At 45.4% G+C, this 21,185-nt stretch overlaps 1 protein-coding gene across 1 annotated transcript; it reads left to right on the top strand.

Annotated features, from left to right (window-relative positions):
* Positions 1–17,301: 17,301 nt before the first annotated feature.
* LOC123142150 (uncharacterized) lies at positions 17,302–18,675 on the top strand. The gene has a single exon (XM_044561160.1). It carries the CDS (start codon positions 17,508–17,510, stop codon positions 18,537–18,539), a length of 1,032 nt encoding a protein of 343 aa, XP_044417095.1. The 5' UTR covers positions 17,302–17,507; the 3' UTR covers positions 18,540–18,675.
* Positions 18,676–21,185: the final 2,510 nt, after the last annotated feature.

The following is a 21,185-nucleotide window of genomic DNA, read 5'->3' as shown; positions in this document are numbered from 1 at the left end:
TGGAATATGGGGCTTGTGTAAAAGGTTACAAACCTATTCCAAATCAGACAAGTGCTACTTTGTAGGTTATACCAAAATGTTGGATATCATATCAAGGAAATAGTTATTATTACAAGACGCTTCTATGATAGGATCTACATCGTGTCCATGGGCATGAACACAAAGTTCAAGGTCGACTCCCACTTCTCCAATGCATAACCTTTCATTCACTTCTCGATTTCGAAGAAGTTGTAGTGTTGAATCTTTATTTGCCAAAACACCATAAGAGTATGACTCGTGAAAAACTTTCGGGTTCACACAGATTAAGGAAGACATAGGTTCAACCCATCGGGGAATCCTAGAAACATATACCTCAAGCTTCAAGAGTAAATATCACCAACTCAAAAGTAGAGCATGGTTGGCCAATCAGAGAATAGGATTTAACAACGGCATTATGTATGAGGGAAAGAACTGACAAGGTTATTGAATATGAAGGACATTGTCGGATAAAATCCAACAAAGGATCCGATGGTCCTCAAGGGATCTGATGTGAGCATCGGTACTCAACCAGAGGAAGAAAGAATGCAAGGAGATCAGATTATAGAAACAACTGACTAATTCAAAGCTCAAATGCAAAGGAATTATGATCTTTAAATCAAGGGATCAAAAGCAAACACTCTGACAAGGATGGATAAGTTGAGTAGGCTTAGGGGTACAATTGATGACAATTTGATTGATCGAGATCCAGCTCATGTTTAATATGACGTCTGAACTGGAAGGATGAATTCTAGGATCTGATTGAGGATTGCGAGCATTCGCAACATATTGAATCAAGGGACTCGAAATGATAATGACAAGGGATGCTAATGAATATTGCTACTCATATGGAACGCAACCATAACGCAAGCAGACAAGTATTTGCAGAGTAATAGCGGGCAGAGATTTATCAAAAGATCAAATAGTATTTCAATGTGTCTTGTGAATCATATGAACAACGGGGAAGAGCGGATACTCAGTAAGTGCGAGGAATTATCCGTAGAGGGTATTCATGTGGCAAGAACTGCAAGGCAGTAGGCACAAAGTATTCTCGGATCAATAGAGATAATTTCGGGGTATCTTGTAATAACAAGATCAACTGAGAACAAAAGTAAGAACAACAGGTGTATGTATTTATCCATAGGGATATTTCAGTGGTAGGGAATTGCAAAAGCAACGGGCACAAAGTCTCGAGAGAACTTCAGAGAGTATCTTCGGAATCTTCTGGTGCAGCAAGAGATCATCTGGAGTGAGGGGCTCTCCGGGAGAAAGTATTTTCGAGAACCTAAAGTTAGTTTTGTTTTTTGCAAAATCATTTAACCCGAATAGAAGAGAGATCAGAGTCCCAGAGTATAGACGAGGAATAAAAGATCCTGATACCACCCAATGGCGACGTGGGCCCGTAAGCCACACAGCCATGTTAGTAAAAAAATTGCAGTGACTAGACTCAACTTCGGCCAAGGAGTTTGGAAGGGGGATTCCTACAGGCAGTCGGCTCTGATACCAACTTGTGACGCCCCCGATTCAATCATACACTAATCATACACGCAAACGTGTACGATCAAGATCAGGGACTCACGGGAAGATATCACAACACAACTCTAAAAATAAAATAAGTCATACAAGCATCATAATACAAGCCACGGGCCTCGAGGGCTCGAATACAAGTGCTCGATCATAGACGAGTCAGCGGAAGCAACAATATCTGAGTACAGACATAAGTTAAACAAGTTTGCCTTAAGAAGGCTAGCACAAAGTGGGATACAGATCGAAAGAGGCGCAGGCCTCCTGCCTGGGATCCTCCTAAACTACTCCTGGTCGTCGTCAGCGGCCTCCACGTAGTAGTAGGCACCTCCGGTGTAGTAGGAGTCGTCGTCGACGGTGACGTCTGGCTCCTAGGCTCCAGCATCTGGTTGCGACAACCAGGTAGAATGGAAAGGGGGAAAAGAGGGAGAAAAGCAACCGTGAGTACTCATCCAAAGTACTCGCAAGCAAGGATCTACACTACATATGCATGGGTATCTGTGTAAAGGGGCAATATCGGTGGACTGAACTGCAGAATGCCAGAATAAGAGGGGGATAGCTAGTCCTGTCGAAGACTACGCTTCTGGCAGCCTCCATCTTGCAGCATGTAGAAGAGAGTAGATGGTAAGTTCACCAAGTAGCATCGCATAGCATAATCCTACCCGGCGATCCTCCCCTCGTCGCCCTGTGTGAGAGCGATCACCGGGTTATATTTGGCACTTGGAAGGGTGTGTTTTATTAAGTATCCGGTTCTAGTTGTCATAAGGTCAAGGTACAACTCCGGGTCATCCTTTTACCGAAGATCACGGCTATTTGAATAGATTAACTTCCCTGCAGGGGTGCACCACATTACCCGACACGCTCGATCCCCCTTTGGCCGGACACACTTTCCTGGGTCATGCCCGGCCTCGGAAGATCAACACGTCGCAGCCCCACCTAGGCACAACAGAGAGGTCAGCACGCCGGTCTAAATCCTATGCGCGCAGGGGTCTGGGCCCATCACCCATTGCACACCCGGACGTTGCGTGGGCGGCCGGAAGCAGACCTAGCCTCCCTAATACAAGAGCAGGCGTTCCAGTCCAATCCGGCGCGCGCCGCTCAGTCGCTCACGTCACGAAGGCTTCGGCTGATACCACGACGCCGGTTGCCCATATCTTGTCCCACGTGGTGGTTAGTGCGTATAAGGTCAACGACCCAACTCAGATCAAATACCAAGATCTTGTTAAGCGTGTTATTATGAAGTAACCGCGGACGCCAACCAGGACCAGGCCCACCTCTCTCCTAGGTGGTCTCAACCCGCCATGTCGCTCCGCCACAATGTAACAGTCGGGGGCCGTCGGGAACCCAGGCCCACCTCTACCGGGATGGAGCCACCTGCCCCTTCAGCCCCCATCTCCGAACAGTATCATAAGTAATGTAACAGTATAAAGTATATAGCATATGCCCGTGATCACCTCCCGAAGTGATCACAGCCCAGTAGTATAGCATGGCAGACGAACAAGAGTGTAGGGCCACTGATGGAATACTAGCATCCTATACTAAGCATTTAGGATTGCAGGTAAGGGTAACAACTGTAGCAACAATGACAGGCTATGCAGCAGAATAGGATTAACCGAAGGCAGTAACATGCTACACTACTCTAATGCAAGCAGTAGAGAGAAGGAATAGCGATATCTGGTGATCAAGGGGAGGCCTTGCCTGGTTGCTCTGGCAAGGAGGGGTCGTCGGGGCTGTAGTCGTACTCAGTCGCATCAACGTCAGTCTCGGGGTCTACCGGAGAAGAAGAGGGGGAGAAACAGTAAATACGGAGCAAACAAGGCATCACAAAATATAACAAGGCAATACGCGGTGCCAGAGGTGATCTAACGCGGATAGGTGATACCGGCGAAGGGGGAAAACATCCGGGAAAGTATCCCCGGTGTTTCGCGTTTTCGGACAGACGAACGGAAGGGGGATTGTTGCATGTTCGCTATGCTAGGGATGTGTAGCGGACGAACGGACCGCGTATTCGGATTCGTCTCGTCGTTCTGAGCGACTTTCATGTACAAAGTATTTTCATCTGAGTTACGAATTATTTTATATTAATTTTAAAAGGATTTAATCATTTTCTAGAATTAATAGAATTAATTTAATTAGAAAATATAATTATGACGTCAGCATGATGTCAGGGTGATGTTAGTAGTCAACTAGTCAGTTGACCTAGTCAAACTGACGTGTGGGTCCCATTGTCATGGACTATTTACTTCACAGGTAATTAAAGTTAATTAACAGGGTTAATTAGATTAGTTAACAAGATCAATTAAGTTAATTAATTAATTATATTGTTATTATTATTTTTATTTTCTTTTGTTTCCTTGAAAAATACAGGGGCGTGGGCCCCTGTGGTCAGTGGCACAAGGCCAAGCCCACACGGGTGCACACGCGCACACGTGCGGAGGCAAGCCGGTGGCCAGCGGCTACGGCGCTTGGTCGGCGAACAGCGGCAGCAGCGGCGAGCTCGCCCAGGAGCAGCCAGTGGCGCGGTTCACGATAGTAGCCAGCATCACGGTGACGCTAGGCAGGGCGTCGGGGGCGATGGGATCGGGGCCGATCCCGATCCAGATCGATGGGGGAGGAGAAGGGGGTCGTGGGGGCAAGTGGGGGTGTCGGTTAGGGTTTTCCCCCGAGTGGGGGGATATGGAGGAGGGTGTGGGGCGCCGGTTGGGCCAGCCTGGCTAGCCAAGTGGCCAGCTGGGCCGAGGCCCAGCGAGGGGGGTCCCATTTTCCTTTTATTTCTATTTTTCTTTGTTTTGTTTTGTTTTCTTTTTATTTATTTTTCCCTATTGTTTTCTCTTAATTCCAATATACTTTATTGTTAGTAAAATATCAAAGTTGTACCTAATTTAGTATATGTAATTATGCCACAACCACATTTAACTTGGCACATAAAGTACAATAGTTTGTGATGGTTTATTATTATAAAAGCTTTTAAATAATTGTTTTTGCTGTTGTTTTATTCATCTTATAGTATTTAAATATTTTATAAAGGTGTGGTTTCTCCACCATAATTACCTATGCAATATTTGGTTCACTTCGAACATTTTAGTTTTAAAATTTGAAAACTTTTATTGTTTGCTTGATTTTGAATTTGAATTTGAATTGGTTTCGAACTAACGCGAGATTAGCAACAGTAGTCGAAGTGACGTGGCATCATTAGCGGAGGTTACTGTAGCTTGATTATCCGGGCGTCATAGCAGTAGGACTTGAGTAGCGTCGCCTATTCCGCCACGTCCGCGTCCGGCACGATGGCCATGCCAGCGGCGAACTGCTCCTCCGCCTACCGGTGCTCCTCGAGGAGCTGGAGTTTGTAGGCCTGGTTGGCCTGCGCCTCTCGGAACTGCTCCTCCCACTCCTTCCGCATCATGTCCATATAGTGCGAACGTGCCTCGCCGATGATCATGCTGACATGCACCGACGAGGAGGGTGGCGCCGGCTCATCCTCGGTCGCGTCCTTCATTGGCACATCGTCGGCCTTCGTCTGCTTGTCGCCCTGTCAGCTGGCAACAATGACAGTTATCTCCTTCTTCTGCTCCGACGGGAGTCCGTCCCAGAGGGCTTTCGAGCACGAGGAGGCCTTGGTGAGAGTTGTGCGGAGAGAAGAAAGGGACCAGAGAAGGATGACTGCGGCTATGGCCAGGCTTGGAGTTTATATAGTGGTCGGATGGCAATGGTGGGTGGCAAACGGACATACGAGTGGCATCGGAGTAGGTTCCTCGGCAACCATGTGTCATTAATGTAGGGCGATGGACGACCATGGTGTCGTTTGAACGCGGAGCAGTCGCGTGCACGGGAAGCGGCGCGAGCTCTCGGTTGGTGCACTGCTTCAATGCCAGCATCACTGAGAGGTCGCATCCGCTCTTGTCAAGCATGAATGCGGCACTGACGCTCTGGAGCGGCGCTGACCGTTTCTGACGGAAAGCGCGTGCATGCAAGGGGTGGGGGGGAGGGGAGTTGGGTGGGCCAGGGCTGTCAGAAGCGGATGTGGCAGTGGTCCAGCAAAGCCCCCCACACTTTGTCACTGATTTGCGAAAAAAATGCGTCCATACCGATACAAGCCCGCGTTGGATGACAGAACATGTGCTCATATTTTGCCTATCTTGCCTGCAAAGGCCCAAAGAGGAATAAAAAGACACACTATATCTGATCCTTTAGGTTTCAAGTCCTAGACTTGGCACCGTGCTCATATTTTTATGGATCTATAATTGTACTATATGGTCAAAAAAGAAACAAGCATGATATTATACGTTATGTTTCGTGCCGGTAAGCCGTACGATGTAGCAGTTTTATCCTGTAAATAAAATTTGCCTGCCTAAAAGTACTCCCTCGGTTCCTTTTTACTCCGCATATAAGATTTGTGTCTAGTCACATTTTATCAACTTTGACCAAATTTGTATAAAAAAATATCAACATCTACAATATCAAATATACATAATATGAAACTACATTCCATAATGAATCTAAAGATATCCCTTTGGCCTTGTAAATGTTGATACTTTTTTCTATAACTTTGATCAAAGTAAAGATACTTTAACTTCAGACAAAAATTATATACAGACTAGAAAGAAACGGAGGGAGTACAAGTACAAATCATCGCAAAACAAAGTATAAGAACAAACGCGAACCGGGATGACAAGAGTCTCTACCGGGATGACAAGAGTCTCTGATAATGTCTCGTAAAAGGATTAAGAAACACGACAATGAGATACCATCGACGCTCTCTCCTCCGTGTAGCTACTAGTTCCAAAAGTATAAATAAATAAAATACAATAAATGTACGGCACAAAATGGAAAAAGGTTTTCTGAGGTTGCCCAGCTGATCGGTCTGGCCTCCAATAAATTGCCTACGCACAACACCCCGCCCACACACACGCACGTAGAGACACACACAGAGAGAGAGAAGAGGATGGCAATGCTGCCTCAGCTGGCCTCGTCCGAATGCTTCGGTCTCGGTTCACAAAACAGCCCTTACTACCTGCAGTGCGTGCATCGCAAGGAGGGCGGCAATCGCATCGAGGCGAACGCCGACGCCCTCATCGAAAACATGCGCGCCCGATTCTTCGTGGAGCCGTGGGGGGAGCACCCCGGGGCCGGGTACGTCCACGTCCGCTGCTGCTACAACAACAAGTACTGGGTACCTCTGGAGGTGCAGGAGCCCGGCGCCCACGGCAGACGCCCTCCCTCTTCCTCTTCCTCTTCCTGGGTCATTGGCACCACAAATGAACCGGAGGAGGACACGTCCAGCCCGCATTGCACGCTCTTTCGGCCCGAGCGTTTCAAGGCCAACGAAACTATCAGGTTAGGGTTAATTACTTGCCTCTCTACTCTACTCGTACGCCGGCCTGGTAACAAACCTTTTTTTTTCTATAAAAAGACTTTTTTTTTTAGAATCACCGGGGGAGGAGTCCCTCCACCTGAAAGGCTTCGAGACTAATCATAGTGTTATAAGAGTAACGCTAGGCATAAAAAGACTTTGACTAGCCCTTCTAGTTCTATTGCTGAGTTTGTTTCCATAAAAGGCTTCGAAACTAATCATAGTATTATAAGAGTAACGCTAGGCATACATATAAGTGTAACTCTTTGTACGTTTAGCATTATTGGTATTACAACTACGATAGGACTTTTTTTTATCACCATCGACTATCTTGTTATGATTATAAGCAGTTACTACTACCTTCGTCCCAAAATAAATGTCTCAAATTTAGTACAACTTTGTATTATACTTATTTTGAGGCGGAGGGAGTAGTTACTCCCTCAGTTTCAAAATAGATGACTCGGCTTTGACTAAAGTTAGTACAAAGTTGAGTCATCTATTTTGGAACGGAGGGAGTATCACGTTACCAGAATAGTATTTCCTTCGTTCCATAATTTAACTATGTTTAAGGGTTTGTCTAGGACTCAGTCGACTTAGACTTCGCGAAGTCTAAGTCGGCTGATGTCAGCTTTGTGCAGATGCCCCGATCGATTTCCTCGTCGTACGTTTGTTTTGCTCTGGGCTTGCTTAACGTGTACGAGGCTTTCTTTTTGTCTTTTTTTTTCTTGTCTTATTAGGTGGGCTGCTTTTGTCCTTTGTTTTGTTCTCTCAAATCGCTTGTTTCGTGTTGGGCTTCTTTTTTCTTGCTTGTACGTGGGCAGCCTCCTATTGTTTTATGTTATCTGGTTTTCTTTTAGATTGGTTTTTTTTTCTTTGTTTGTATTTGGGCTGTCAAAATATATGGGTGTCTGTGTCGACTCTCCCAGCCGATTGCACTGTGGTGTGTCTCAAACAAACATAATGCATATAAAAAGTGTAGTTGTTTAAAAAAGTGTAGTGTGTTTGTATTTCTTTGAGCACATATTTTTGACACAAAAAGGAAGAAAAATAAATAAAGAAACAATGTGTGGCCCATGTGTGCGCAAAATCGAGTGGCATTATTTTTTAGATAAATATCCAAAACATCACTAATTTAGAAAAGAAACAATAACACAAATCCAAAATGCAAAAATAAATAGAAGAAAAAACAGAAACTACAAAACCAAAAATGAAAATTAAAAATAAATTTCACATACCGGGACACCCAAGCTCCTAGGCCCCCGCCCTGCCCGCACCCTAGTTATGCCCAGCTGCTGGTGTCGCTTGCAGTTGCTTGCAAGCTATAACATATGTTGTTGCACATGGGGCGCTGTAAAACTGGGTGGCACGTTTGAAAGAAAAAATACCACTATTTAGAAAAGCTAAAAGACCTACAAGAATAAAAGTAGAAATAAAAGCAGAAAAATAGAAATAGTGGTAGACATGCAACAGCGATAGGGGCGACACTTGCATTTGCGGCCTATTGTCCCCTCCTCTGATAAAAAATGCCGCTAAGTTGGAGTTGCGTTGAATACATGTAGTTGAAGTCGGATCGATACTTGTAGTTGTTTGCCTAATGTAGACATGCAACTGCTACCCCTCCCCTGGACAAAACACCAGTGAGTTGAAGTTGCAACTGCGAGAGACACTTGTAGCTGGGGGTGGGGGTAACGCTTGCAGTTCCATGGCTAGAGTCGGACATCCATCTACCCCACTCCTACCACGTTGCTACCGCCTCCCGCAAAACAAAGCCCTAGTTGCAACCATGTTGGAAGACATGCAGTTGCAGTCGGGGGACGACACCTGTAGTTGCATGACTAGTGTGGGACATGCAACTGACCCTTCTCCTCGCAGTCCCTCAGACAACACAAAAGCCCAATTGCAACCAAGATAGAAGACATGCAGCCGCGTCACTATGGTTGGACATGCAACTGCCCCCCACCTCATCGGTCCCTTCGACAAAGCGAAAAGCCTAGTTGCAGCCAAGTTAGAAGACATGCGATTGCATGAATAGTGTGGGACATGCAACTGGCCCCCTTCTCTTCCTGCTGCCCCCTCCTACAAAGTAGAGCCCCCTAGTTGCAAACATGTTGTAAGACATGCAGTTGCATGAGTACAATTAGACATGCAACTGACCTCATCTCCTTGTCCACGCGACCCGACAAAACAAATCCCCAGTTGCAACCATTTTGGAAGGCATGTAGTTGCGTGACTATAATTGAACATGGAATTAGCCCCGCTCTCTTCTCGCCGCCCCCTTTGACAAAACAAAGGCCCCCAATTGGGAACTATGTTGGAAAGACATGTAGTTGCGTGACTAGTGTGAGACATGCAACCGTCCCCTCTCCTCGTCGGTCCCTCCGACAAAACAAAAGGCCCAGTTGCAAGTAGGTTAGAAGGCATGCAGTCGCAACCATGTTGGAAGACATGCAGTTGCAGTCGGGGCACGACACCTGTAGTTGCATGACTAGTGTGGGACATGCAACTGACCCTTCTCCTCGCAGTCCCTCCGAGAAGACAAAAGCCCGATTGCAACCAAGATAGAAGACATGCAGCCACGTCACTATGATTGGACATGCAACTGGCCCCCTCCTCATCGGTCCCTTCGACAAAGCGAAAAGCCTAGTTGCAACCAAGTTAGAAGACATGCGATTGCATGACTAGTGTGGGACATGCAACTGGCCCCCTCTCTTCCCGCAAGCCCAATTGCTACCATGTTGGAAGACTTGCAGTTGCAAGCAGGGGTAATGGTTGCAGTTGCATGACTACAGTTGGACATGCAATTGGGCCCCTCTCTCCGTTCTCGTCGCACCCTCCAACAAAAACAAAGCCCAGTTGCGCCCATGTTGGAAGACTTGCAGTTGCAGGTGGTGGTGAAGGTTTGTAGTTGCATGACTACAATTGGACATGTAACTAGTCCCCTCTTTCCCCGTAGCCCCTCTGACAAAAACAAGGCCCCAGCTACAACCATGTTGGACCCCTCCCCCCTTATCCCTGCTGCGCCCTCCGACAAAACAAAAAAGACCAGTTGTATCTATGACTAAAATGCCGCCCCCGACAAAAAAATGCATAGTTACAACCATATTGAAAAGTCATGTAGTAGGAGTTGGCTGCGATGGTTGCAATTGCATGACTAGTGTAGACATGCAACTGTCGCACCCCCTTCTCACCGCCGTCCTCATCGAACAAAACAAAAGCCCAGTTGCGATCATGTTGGAGAAGACAAACAGACAACTGTAGAAAGTGTTATCCAATTGTTTTAAATTTAGATTGAACATGGATCCTACATGGGTTGAACATGAACATCAACCCATGAATTCTACAAAAACTGCATTCTACATGCGTCATAATGGCTAAAAAAATAAATAAGGATCAGAAAATGACAAAAAATACAATAAAAATAAACAAAGGTTGCGGAATTGCCCCTTCGTCTTTGAACTCCTTCAAGACATACATGCTGATGCCGCTTCCCCTGCTCTCGCGGAAACAAGGGCTCAGACAAACTCTGCAAGCCATCTCCTGTGCACATAAAAAAGGCACCAAACATAAAATTTGTGCTAGAGAGACATACATATTCAACTAATGATTTTAGCGAGAAACTTGCATGCTTAAAAAAAGGATTTCAAGATAATGATGATTTATCATATCCATCGATAGCTGGTGAGCAAAAATATATTTACATTGGGTTGTAGAGAAAAAAGAAGAAGAATATATTAAAAACATACCACTACTAGTGATGCATTCAGTAATCTATATCTTGATTCCATACAAAAAAAAGATATTGAACATGGTACTGATTCATAGGTTTCGGCAAAAAAAGAAAACTGAAAAAACATGCTACTGCTAGAAACTTAGTTTCAGTAATCATTCTCTTTGATTCCAGACAAAAGAGAGATTTGAACATGCTATTGATTAATAGGCATTCTCTTTGATTCCAGAAAAAAGAGAGATTTGAACATGCTATAGACTAATAGTGTTTCAGCCAAAAAATCTGACAAACAAATAAATTTGCCCACTCCTTGTGATAGATTCAGTGACAATCTCTTGTTTACAGAGAAAATATTAAAAAAAACATGCTACTGATTAAATAGGGTTCCTTCAAAAATCTGAAAAACAAATAAACATGCTACTGATTTCCCAGTAATTATCTCTCTTGTTTCCAGTGATTAATAGGATTTCAGCAAAATCTAAAATAAAATAAAACAATAGACCGAGGCACTCCATTCCACAAACAAAAGATAATCCTCAACCATGCTACTGATTCACAAACATGCTACTAATTTGAGGGGCTTTGGGTTTGGGTTCAGTAAGAGATATGAGGGGGTTTGGGTTTAGTAATAATCCTCAAACATGCAAAAAGTTTGAAGGAAAATCATACAAAAAAGAGGACACACTACATTCCACTGCTTGACTAGAAAAAGGGGATCAATTCTATGCTTCAAGCTACTACTCTGGACTTGATCCAAAACAAAACATGGAACCCAAAATCCCCTCAGATCTACCGCATCTCGCTAACAAACAAGACAAACAAAATATGAAGCATTGACATTTTGTTAGTTAAAATATACGGTCAAATTTTGACACAAAATATGAAGAGGACCAATAAACCAAGACGGAGGTAGTAGCACATATGCATCCGTCCTCTCCTCGGTAAAACACTTCATAGTTGCGGTGTCGTTGTAGACATGCAGCTGCACTTAGGTACGACACTTGCAATTTGCATGCCTAGTGACATGGAACTGCCCTCTCCCCACCGACATACACTACAAATCTGTAGTCGGGGATGACATTTGCAGTTACATGAAGAGTTGCAGTTAGGTGCGACACTTGCAGTTGGTCGATGACTATTTGGAAAGAAAAAATAAGTTGTGCACACGGATGACATGCTTACAATTGTGTGTGAATGATGTGCGACTCCATACTATCGAACCGTGCCCATGACAGTACTTTTTTAAGAAAAATAAATAAATTGAACAAGGAGAATAGACATGTAATTGTGCTTGATCAATGTAGATGTATGTGCAACAAGGTGGCAATATTTTTGCAATAATAAGAATAATAAAAACAAAAAATGAAAACAAAAAACAAAAAAGGAACAAATTTAAAACCAGAAAAAATAATATAGCAAAACGATAGTAAAAAACAGAAAAAATTCGTACCAAAAACAGTATGTACTATTTAGGCATGGCGGCTGGGTACGTTAAAGTTCAGCGACATGCATCGGCCGCGAAAAGGAAAACACTCACACTAAAAAAACAAAATAAAAATGAGAAAACAAACAAGCCTTTGAGGCCCGATGACCAGATAAGCCCATACGATGAATTAAACGATGGCTACAAGGGCGAAGCCCACGCGCGTGCATGCGATTCAAAGGAAGCAGCGTCCGAGAGAAAGACAGAAATCGCACCTAGCGACTAAACACTATCGACTGAGACTTAACTAAAACTCAGTCGACTGAGTTTTAGCAATCCCCTTTAATAACTATGACAAAAACTATGAAACGTAGGGAGTAGTTGATACTCCATCCTTCCTAAAATATAACGTGAGCTTAATTTTGCATGGTCTTTGATGCATAACTTTGATCATTAATATATATGTCCACATGATTATGTGGGATTAAGTGGGCTTTCCACTTAACACAAACAAAGAGTTTGCGGCCGCCGCATGCCCACTTAAATCAACTCTTCCGTGTTAAACGCACGCCCACATGAGTTTGCACGTTTTCTGTCCTGAGTTTGTATCCATCGCTTCCAGCAAAATATCAGTAGCCGATTGCATCCTTGGCACATATGACAGCCGCACTGTCCATGGCGGTTGGCGGCGTTGGTGTCTGGCACGGCGGCGCACTGCAGGGGAGGTCTAGGACGGCGATAGCCGCCAGATCCGGGGTGGAGGGACTCGTTCAAGGCGGCGAAGGGTAGGTCCGGGACGGCGGCCGCCGCCAGATCCGGGGCAGAGGGACTCGTTTAAGGCGGCGACGGAGCTTGACGGCAGCGGCGCCGAAGAACTTGGGTGTGGTGGTTGTCCATGTCTGTTGCTATTTTTCTATGAGGCGGACGAGGGCGGCCCTAGGGCGGCCCTAGGGCGTCCATCAAGGAGACGGACGCCGGCCGTACGGTCGATGGACGAGGCAGACGACGGCGCTAGCCGGCCAAGGAGGAGATAGGCGGCGGCGTGCCCTATACCGTTGCTGCATCGCAACCGTCGTGGAGGAACGAGTTAGAGGCAGCGCCCGCGGGACAACCCACTTATACCACATCCAAAAACGTAAATTACATGGGTGTCCACAAATGCAAATTATGTGGACTTTTAAGTGGGCACCGTGGGCAGCCCATGTCCACTTGCAGCCTGAATAAGAAGCATAGTCATATTTGTCTTGCAAAACAATTTATTTCATATATCTATATACTAATTTTATAGACATACAATACCTGAAAATTATGGTCAAAATTGTGCAACGAAGACAAGAAAAGTCAACCGTCGCCTTATATATTCGGAATAAGGGAGTATGTTATTATGCAATTGCAATGTTATCTGGAAAAGGAGGAGACTACTGAATGTTCATCGGGAGAAAGGAGTAACCGGAACCAATTCAGTTTTTTTTTGAATTATTTGGATTGCTTACCACATGTGTCATGTGGTAGGGAACCAATTCAGGTTTGTTAGATAGAAATGACATTGGATTTGTTATAAAAATGTGCTTCACGTTTTTTTGTTTAGTTTATTGCTTGCATTATCATTGAAATGTAAGGTGTCAAAGTTACTAATTAGAGACTACTGCCAAATAAGAAAAAGTCAACTATTCAAACAGAGGGATTATTATTTATATTTCCACGCACAGTTCTTCACATATGTACTCCCTCCGTCTTTAAAAGAGTGTACTTTCAACTTTGTTGTAAAATCAAATTTTTTTAGTTAGACCGTATTTATATAATAATAGGCCAACATTTATGTCATCACATTAGTAGCATTAGATTCATGATAAAATATATTTTCGTCATATACATATTTGGTTTCACAAGCATTGATATATATTTACATAAACTCGGTCAAATTTAGAGATAGTTTGACCCTCCAACAAAGTTGGAAGTACACTCTTTCAAGGACGGAGGGAGTATCACTTAAATAACACTAACGCCCTACTAAATATAGTCTCTTAGTCTCTTAGCTCATCTGCGCTATGCAGATAAGAAAGTTATTACGGATAAATTTAATATATGCCACTAGAAAGTTTTAGATTTTGAGAAATGCCCTAACTATTCTCATATTGTGAAAAATGCCAAGTTTTTTATACTTCTAGATATACCACTTCGTACTGTTTGAGACCATTATTAGACAAGGCCCGTGCTAGGCGCCGGTCGGCCGGCCCAAATTTGGGCCGATCGCCACGCGGCCGCACGATCTGCCTTGCAAAAAAACAAGTTGTTTGATTAGATTATGATCTTTGTCCCCTCCACTTCCCGCACGCAAAGAAACAAAAATAAAAATAAAAAAGTCAACCAAACTCCCTGTATCACAACATATCTCGCACGAGGGGAAAAAGTCCACCTCGCTCACTGCCGGTGACGCCCCCCTTCAACGAGCCCCCTTGGTCTTTGAGCTCCGATGAAGATGCCACCCGGGGTCGCCATGGCCGGTCACAGCAATCGCCATGCCCGGTCGTAGCAACAAGCATGCCCAGTTCCAGCAAAAAACTTGCCACAACAAAAACGCCGCTCGTGTCCGCCAGGGAGATGTCCTGGCTGGACGTAGCAAAACGTCAAACCGGTTGTAGCACCACCGATGCTGGTTCTGGCTAAAACTCAGCGCACCACCATATTCCCAGTAAAAAAAACCTCGGCAACAAAAACATTGAGTCGTCCATGCAGCAAAAAGATTGGTGCTTCCAGCGAAAAATATCAATGGCTCCAGCAAAAGAAGCTCATCGCTGCTGGTCGTAGCAAAAAATTCTATACGGTACCAGTAAAAAAGAAATTTGTCAGTCCCAACAAAAACAACTTGACGGCCGTCTGGTTCCATCACAGATCAAAAGTGGTTGCAGCACCGCCGGAAAAATGATGCAGCTTCGCTAACACCGGATGAAGCTTTGCTGGCAACGGATGCAGCACCGCCCCCTGGCGGTCCCAACACTCTCGTCTATTGTTTGTAGCATCTCTGCCATGCCATCTCGGCACCTCAGCTAGGCGGTTCCAGCACCTCCGTCCAACGGTTGCAGCATCCTCCTCCCCCACCCCCCTCCCGCCCGGCGTTACCCGGTTTAAGAACTGGTGGCCGCCATCTCTAGCCTCGCTGGTTGCAAAGCATCCGACCTCACCGAGGGGTGAAGACGAGGAGATGGACGACCATGGCTTCCCCCGGACGGGTTGCAAGCAGCCCATGGCCTCCCTCTGCAACACCCCTCTCGGATCTGAAAACCAAAGGGAGGACGGGCTCGCAGTAGCTCACCGGCAGCCGTAAGAGAAGAACATGCACGACAGCCAGGGAGAGGAAGAAGACGAGATCGACTCGATTTTCTGGAACAAGGAGAGAGAGTAGAGATAAGGGTTCTGAACGAGCGGTGGGGGAGAAGATAAGGATGTGCAAGGGCGGCGGGATGGGCCCCCCAATATGACGTGGGAAGCAACACGGGACGACATATGTGGGTCGATCGTACGAGCGCGTGCGTCCGACTTAACTTTCGGCTGGTCCGCCAGGTGGCAACTTCCCTATGAGACAATTAGGAGATACAAGGACGAAAATGCCCGTGGCCAACATGAATGAGCTGCTCCCGATCAATTTTCTCCCGTCTCTTCCCATTTCTTCCAAGATGCTTCTCATGGCGACCGCCCGCCGAGCTTCAATTCCTCCCAATCACCGCCTCCCAATCACGACCGCCGCCTATGGTAACTCGGTCGACCATCATCTCTTGGGTGCCCCATGCCGGTTCCATTTGTTGCAGGGTTTGCGCGGACGTTTCGAAACCGGAGCCCCCATCGGCGTTGCCACTCGGCCACCACGTCATCTGTGTTGCGGTCGTCTTCCATGGCTCCTTCCGGTGCAATTCCGGATTTCCTCAGGCTCACGCGGATGCAAGGAGCTTGTCCCTGCCACCAGCACCCTCTCCCATGGGCTGTGCTGGCCGAATTCGGCTGTCTCCTTCGACTCCGGTTGTCGTTCGTCGTGTGCCGTTCTCTTCATGGGCAAGCACGTGCCCAATATCTCTCGTCCACGCGCTCCCCTCGACGTCGCCCTCTTTTTCACACGTTGATTTGTCGCTTCCGTCAACCGCCATGCTCGCCCATCGGTTCCTGGTGTCGGTTACCATCGGCGATCATCTTCTGGTGGTGGCGTCCGGAAGGAGGAGGGGACACAACGGCGAAGAGAAGGAAATTAGAAGGGGTGGCGGCGGCCTAGGGCAACAATGGAGGTGTCAGCGGTCGAGGCAGCAGTGGCGGGGATAGTTTGCTTGGAGAAGGGTGACAGAGAAGCACACTAAGTGTGAGGGCATTTTTGTCCATATACAAAATACGAGATGAAATATGTATGGGTGTTGTGTGAAACGGTACCGAGCGGCATATCTTAGAGTTTATTGACTTTTCAGTAGCATGTTCTAAAATACTCCCTTCTTTTCAAAAAAAACTTATCGCTCAAATGGATGTATCTAACACTATTGGATGTATCTAGCACTAAGCAGTGCTAGATATGTCTATTTGAGCAACAAGATTTTTGGGACGAAGGCAGTAGATTAGTAGTGGCAGTTCTCAAAAACATGAAACTTTGTAGTGGCATAGATCAAACTTACCCAAATATGGAATCTCAACAAACTGGCCCACGAGCTAGCTTTCTTAGCGAGAACCGCAGGCAACCAAGCTCTAGTTGGGTCAGTCCCGGAGAATCTTAAAGATCTGTTTTTAGCTGAGTGTAATCCTACCCATTGAGTAGCATGTTACTCATTGGATCTCAAAAAAAAATGCACCGGCAATTTTGCTGGGTCTTAATTATTCTAGTCCCTCTGTTTTGAAATATATTGTGTATTGGGTTTTTATGAAGTCAAAATCTCTACTTTTGATCAAGTCTATAGAGAAAAGTCAATATGTATAGTATCAAATCAATACTATTAGATGAAATATATTTGCATATCTTATTTATTTGGTATTCAAGTTGTTGATATTTTATCTACAAACCTAATGAAACATAGAAATGTTAGATTTTTGGAAGAAAAGAAAATGCACCTTATATTAAAAAGGAGGGAGTATTATCTTAAGCATAGGTGCACCAAAAATAAACTTTAATTTTTCTTTATCTTTCTCGAAGCTATCGCCCGCTTCATAGATAAACCAAAATTTTCCTTTATCTTTAATACAAGAACTTATTTTTTTTTGCTCTTTACTTGATGATAACAGGTTCATCCATCTTGTCCTAAAAAAATGTGTTTACGGGCCCCTAGTAGGAAGACACGACTCCATACCCCAGTTGCAACTACAAGAGTTTAAGGATGATATACCTATTAGAGATATGAGACTATAATTTTAGCGTCACTGGTTTGTCGAGACACGAGGCATTGCCTAGGCATGTTGCTTTCAAAGGCGACAATGGCAAATACCTGGGCACGGCTCATGTCATGGCAACCATCTGGGAAAAAGTTGGGAAGGTTCTGGATGGATTTGGCCTGCTGGAAAAGCTCTTACATGAGAAACCTGCCGAAGATGCATTGAGAAATGAGTTCGGACATCTACGTCTGCAATTTCACACAGAAGACAAGGGAGATGCAGGTGTGATTTTCACTACTTTTACCCGTACTGATGGGACCGTCCGCATATTATCCAACCTGAACGGGTATTGGAAGCGCGGCTCGGACTCAGATGATTGGGTTTCAGTTGCGCACATAAAAGACCCCCTCCGCGACAACGACCCTCACACATTATTTGAGGTGGTCACCGGGGATGGCTTCATTGCACTCCGGAATCTGGGCAACAAGAAATTCTGCAAAAGGTTAAGCGCAGACGGGGAGTCAGATTGCCTCAGTGCTTCCGACGAGAACATATCCCAATGTGCAAGGTTGATGGTGGAAGAGCCGGTTGATAAATGTGAGATCTATGATGAAAAGTACCACCTGGAGGAAGCAAGGATTTACAACAAGCAGATTATAAACGTGGCCACTGATTACAGCACCAACGACACAAACAAAGAGATGAAAGCCAAGTTTTCCTTCGTCAAGAAAATTGAAGTGGCCAGCAAGTGGGAAACCAGCGCTTCATCCAAGCAAGGAACCGATGCCAAGATAAGCTTCGGCACCGGCGGGGAGAAACCACCGATAATTGTAGGTGGAGAAGTTACATTCTCCTATGAGTCCTCTTCATCACATGCCAAGGGAACATCAGAAACCAACACGGAGGAGACAACGGTCACGCAGGAGTATGATATCCCTTCGAAGACTACAATCGCAGCAAAGCTGATTGGAATGCGAGCTTGCTGTGACGTGCCCTATTCATACAAGAAGAGGGTACGCCTGACCACCGGAAAAGAAGTTACCAGCACCCACCATGATGGCATCTATACCGTGGCCAACAACTATAACTTCGGCATCGTCTTCACTGATAACAAAGAAGAGGTCGAGAAGTTACAGGCTCGGTACTTTTCAACCCGGCCTTAATTATGCTTTCTACTCTGTTGGGTTTCCTTTCACGTATGTTGTCTGAATAATCCTGATGTTTACCGTCAGGCTAGCTGCACGTAGTAGTGGAGTACTCCGTAGCAGCATGTCTTGTTTGCTTGTTCTATCTATCTGGTCTACCACGTCACCATGTTAGACGTGATTCGCGGGTCGCATATGTAATGTAATGTAATGTAAGCCTGAGATGTGCGGGTTCACGTCGAGGCGTTGTGTTTCCATTGTGTTGTGTCGGTTACCCAGCCTCCAGCTTCGGGTCGTGGGATGGCGCGATCAGATGGAGCTGTGAGCGATGAGGGTTGTTATGTATTGTAATGGCGAGCTTTGCTCCCGAGAATAAAAGTAAAGAAACAAGAAAAGCCGCAGCAAGTGCGCGGCACAAAAACTTGTGTTCGTGTGTGTGTGTGTGTGTGCATGAGTTCTGCAGACCACTGTGTTCACAACTTGTGAGGATTCCATATCGTCGTAGAGGCGGCGCCGGTTGCTCGTGGATGGCAGGATCGACGATTTCAGTTCCACCTTGGTGAAGCAAAGGATGAATGACGAGGAGATCATGAATCAGGTCAGTATTCTCGCACTAACTCAGCGATGAACAGCTCGCAACAACAACAAAAAAAACTCAGTGATGAAAGCCACATGCTCATTCGTCAAGAGAACACATCTGGACAGTCATCTATGGTCTTGTGATTGAAAACAAAATATCTAGCATTGTTGGCTGTCATCGTTTCAGATTAGCTTGCTGACATGAAAATGCAGACAATATTGACCAATTCTAGGAAAAATCCGACTGGTGCATTGTTCTCGAGAAGCTCTGAGCTGCATTCGAAATTATGGTGGAGCGTGTATCCGGAGTCCCTGGCCCTTTGCTTCTTGTAGGACCGTCAGCTAATTCGACTAGACGCAGGCACAGTTTTGAGCTCGGGGCTCAGAGTTTGAATTGCCACATTTGGGACGGAACTTTGTACTAGGAACAAAACAATACCCTGCTTATTTCTTTCAAAAAAAAACTGCTTATTCATTCCCATCTCTACTTCTAATGGAGCAGTTGGTGAATAGTCCGCGCGGTTTATTTTCGCTGGTTTATTTTCGTCATCCTCCCACCACCACTCTCCAAACCGGTTTATTTTTCTCTTCCCTCTTTTTTTTAGCAAAGCAGCACTTTCCTAACACACACAAAATCACGGACTAAACTTTCCTAATTTATCCAAATCAACAGATCTCTCTAATTAATGCAATTTATTTTTAGGAAACAAATAACGGATTGATTGATACGGTTAATGCAATTTATTTTTAGGAAACAAATCAACAGATCTCCCGTTTTGGTTTTTGATTGATACGGTTGTTGAAAAAGATCAGCCCCTCTCTCTCACACCTCTCCCACGCTGGCATGGCATCCGCCCGTCTCGCCGTGATGGTAGCCTAGCCGTAGATGGTTGTCGTCGCCTCCATCTCCCTCGATCCTCCACGTCTCAGCGGCGGCCGAGTCACATCGGAGGAGCTCGAGAACATCAGCCTCTTCTCGCGAGAACCTTCCCGCCGATCCCGCGCCGTGTCCAAGGCCGTCGGGGAGCTTTTTGAGGAGGAGTCTAGCGGCTCTACTCCGGCTCCGACTCCCACGGTCCCACCCCACCACAGCAGGTCGCGCCCATGGGCGTGCATGTGCCCATGGAGGATAGGGACTGGTACATCTTCAGCCATGGTTTCTTCTGGTAGATCGCGCATTTGATTTAATTAAACCAGCAATTCTTGTCCAGTATGATTTCTCTCGGTGCTTGATGTTTGCAGTACCCCGGATTACCTCACGCTTGAGCCTCACCCACATCCAATCTTGTGCCCAGACGCCTCCCCGCTCAGCACCGACCTTCCGTCAACCACCCTTCAGTTGTCATTCGTGCCGCCGTCCGAGGGAACAACACCATCACAGTAGTTCTGGTGCAGTCTGCCACCATCATGGTCACTTTGGGCGGACATCCTCTCCATCCTTCGGCCCGCTGTCTGAACCGACGCGATACAAAGGTTAGGTTTTGCAAGTTCATTGTTTTACCAGGGCCCCCCTGACCTACCCAAATTTTCTGACATTCAGTTTCCTGTTTGTGCAAATCAGATCCAAAGATCCTTGCAATGATGTTTGTTTATTGCCTTTGTTCTTGTGAAATCTTCTTTTAGTTTCCTGTACCAGTAAAATAAATATAGAGAAAATGATTGGGAAGGGAGCTGTGTGTTTCTGCAGTGCAATTGCTCTTCCTGGTAGATGGACCTTTTGGGCTCTCATGGTTTCAACATGACGCCCTTAATTTGCCATCTATGGGAATCTTGCTCTGTGGAGATTTTGGACAGAGATTTTTTTATTGGCTTCTTATAATTTTAATTGTGGGTAATTAATCTTGGCAGAGTAAAGTGCTGATGTTAACTCGTTGTTTTTGCATGTGTTTCTGTACTGCATCAATTGTTCAATTCTCTGTACACTGCATGTTTTGCATGTATGTCTCTGTACACTGCATCAATTCTGAAGGAATATCAAATGTGTTGGTTGTAGCACTCTTTATACATTTAACAATCTAACAAGATTAGTGGAATCATTGTTCTTTCTATATCCTTTTTCTATATCTCCCAAATAAAGTGTGTTTG

The sequence above is a fragment of the Triticum aestivum genome, chromosome 6D (genome assembly GCF_018294505.1).
Source record: "Triticum aestivum cultivar Chinese Spring chromosome 6D, IWGSC CS RefSeq v2.1, whole genome shotgun sequence".
Taxonomy (NCBI): Eukaryota; Viridiplantae; Streptophyta; class Magnoliopsida; order Poales; family Poaceae; genus Triticum; species Triticum aestivum.
The sequence above is the reverse complement of the archived record's forward strand: the minus strand, read 5'-3'. Positions and strand labels throughout refer to the sequence as shown.

Bases quoted from the DNA above. Each gene is read 5' to 3' on its own strand.
- LOC123142150 (XM_044561160.1), top strand. From the start codon at position 17,508: ATGGCAACCATCTGGGAAAAAGTTGGGAAGGTTCTGGATGGATTTGGC.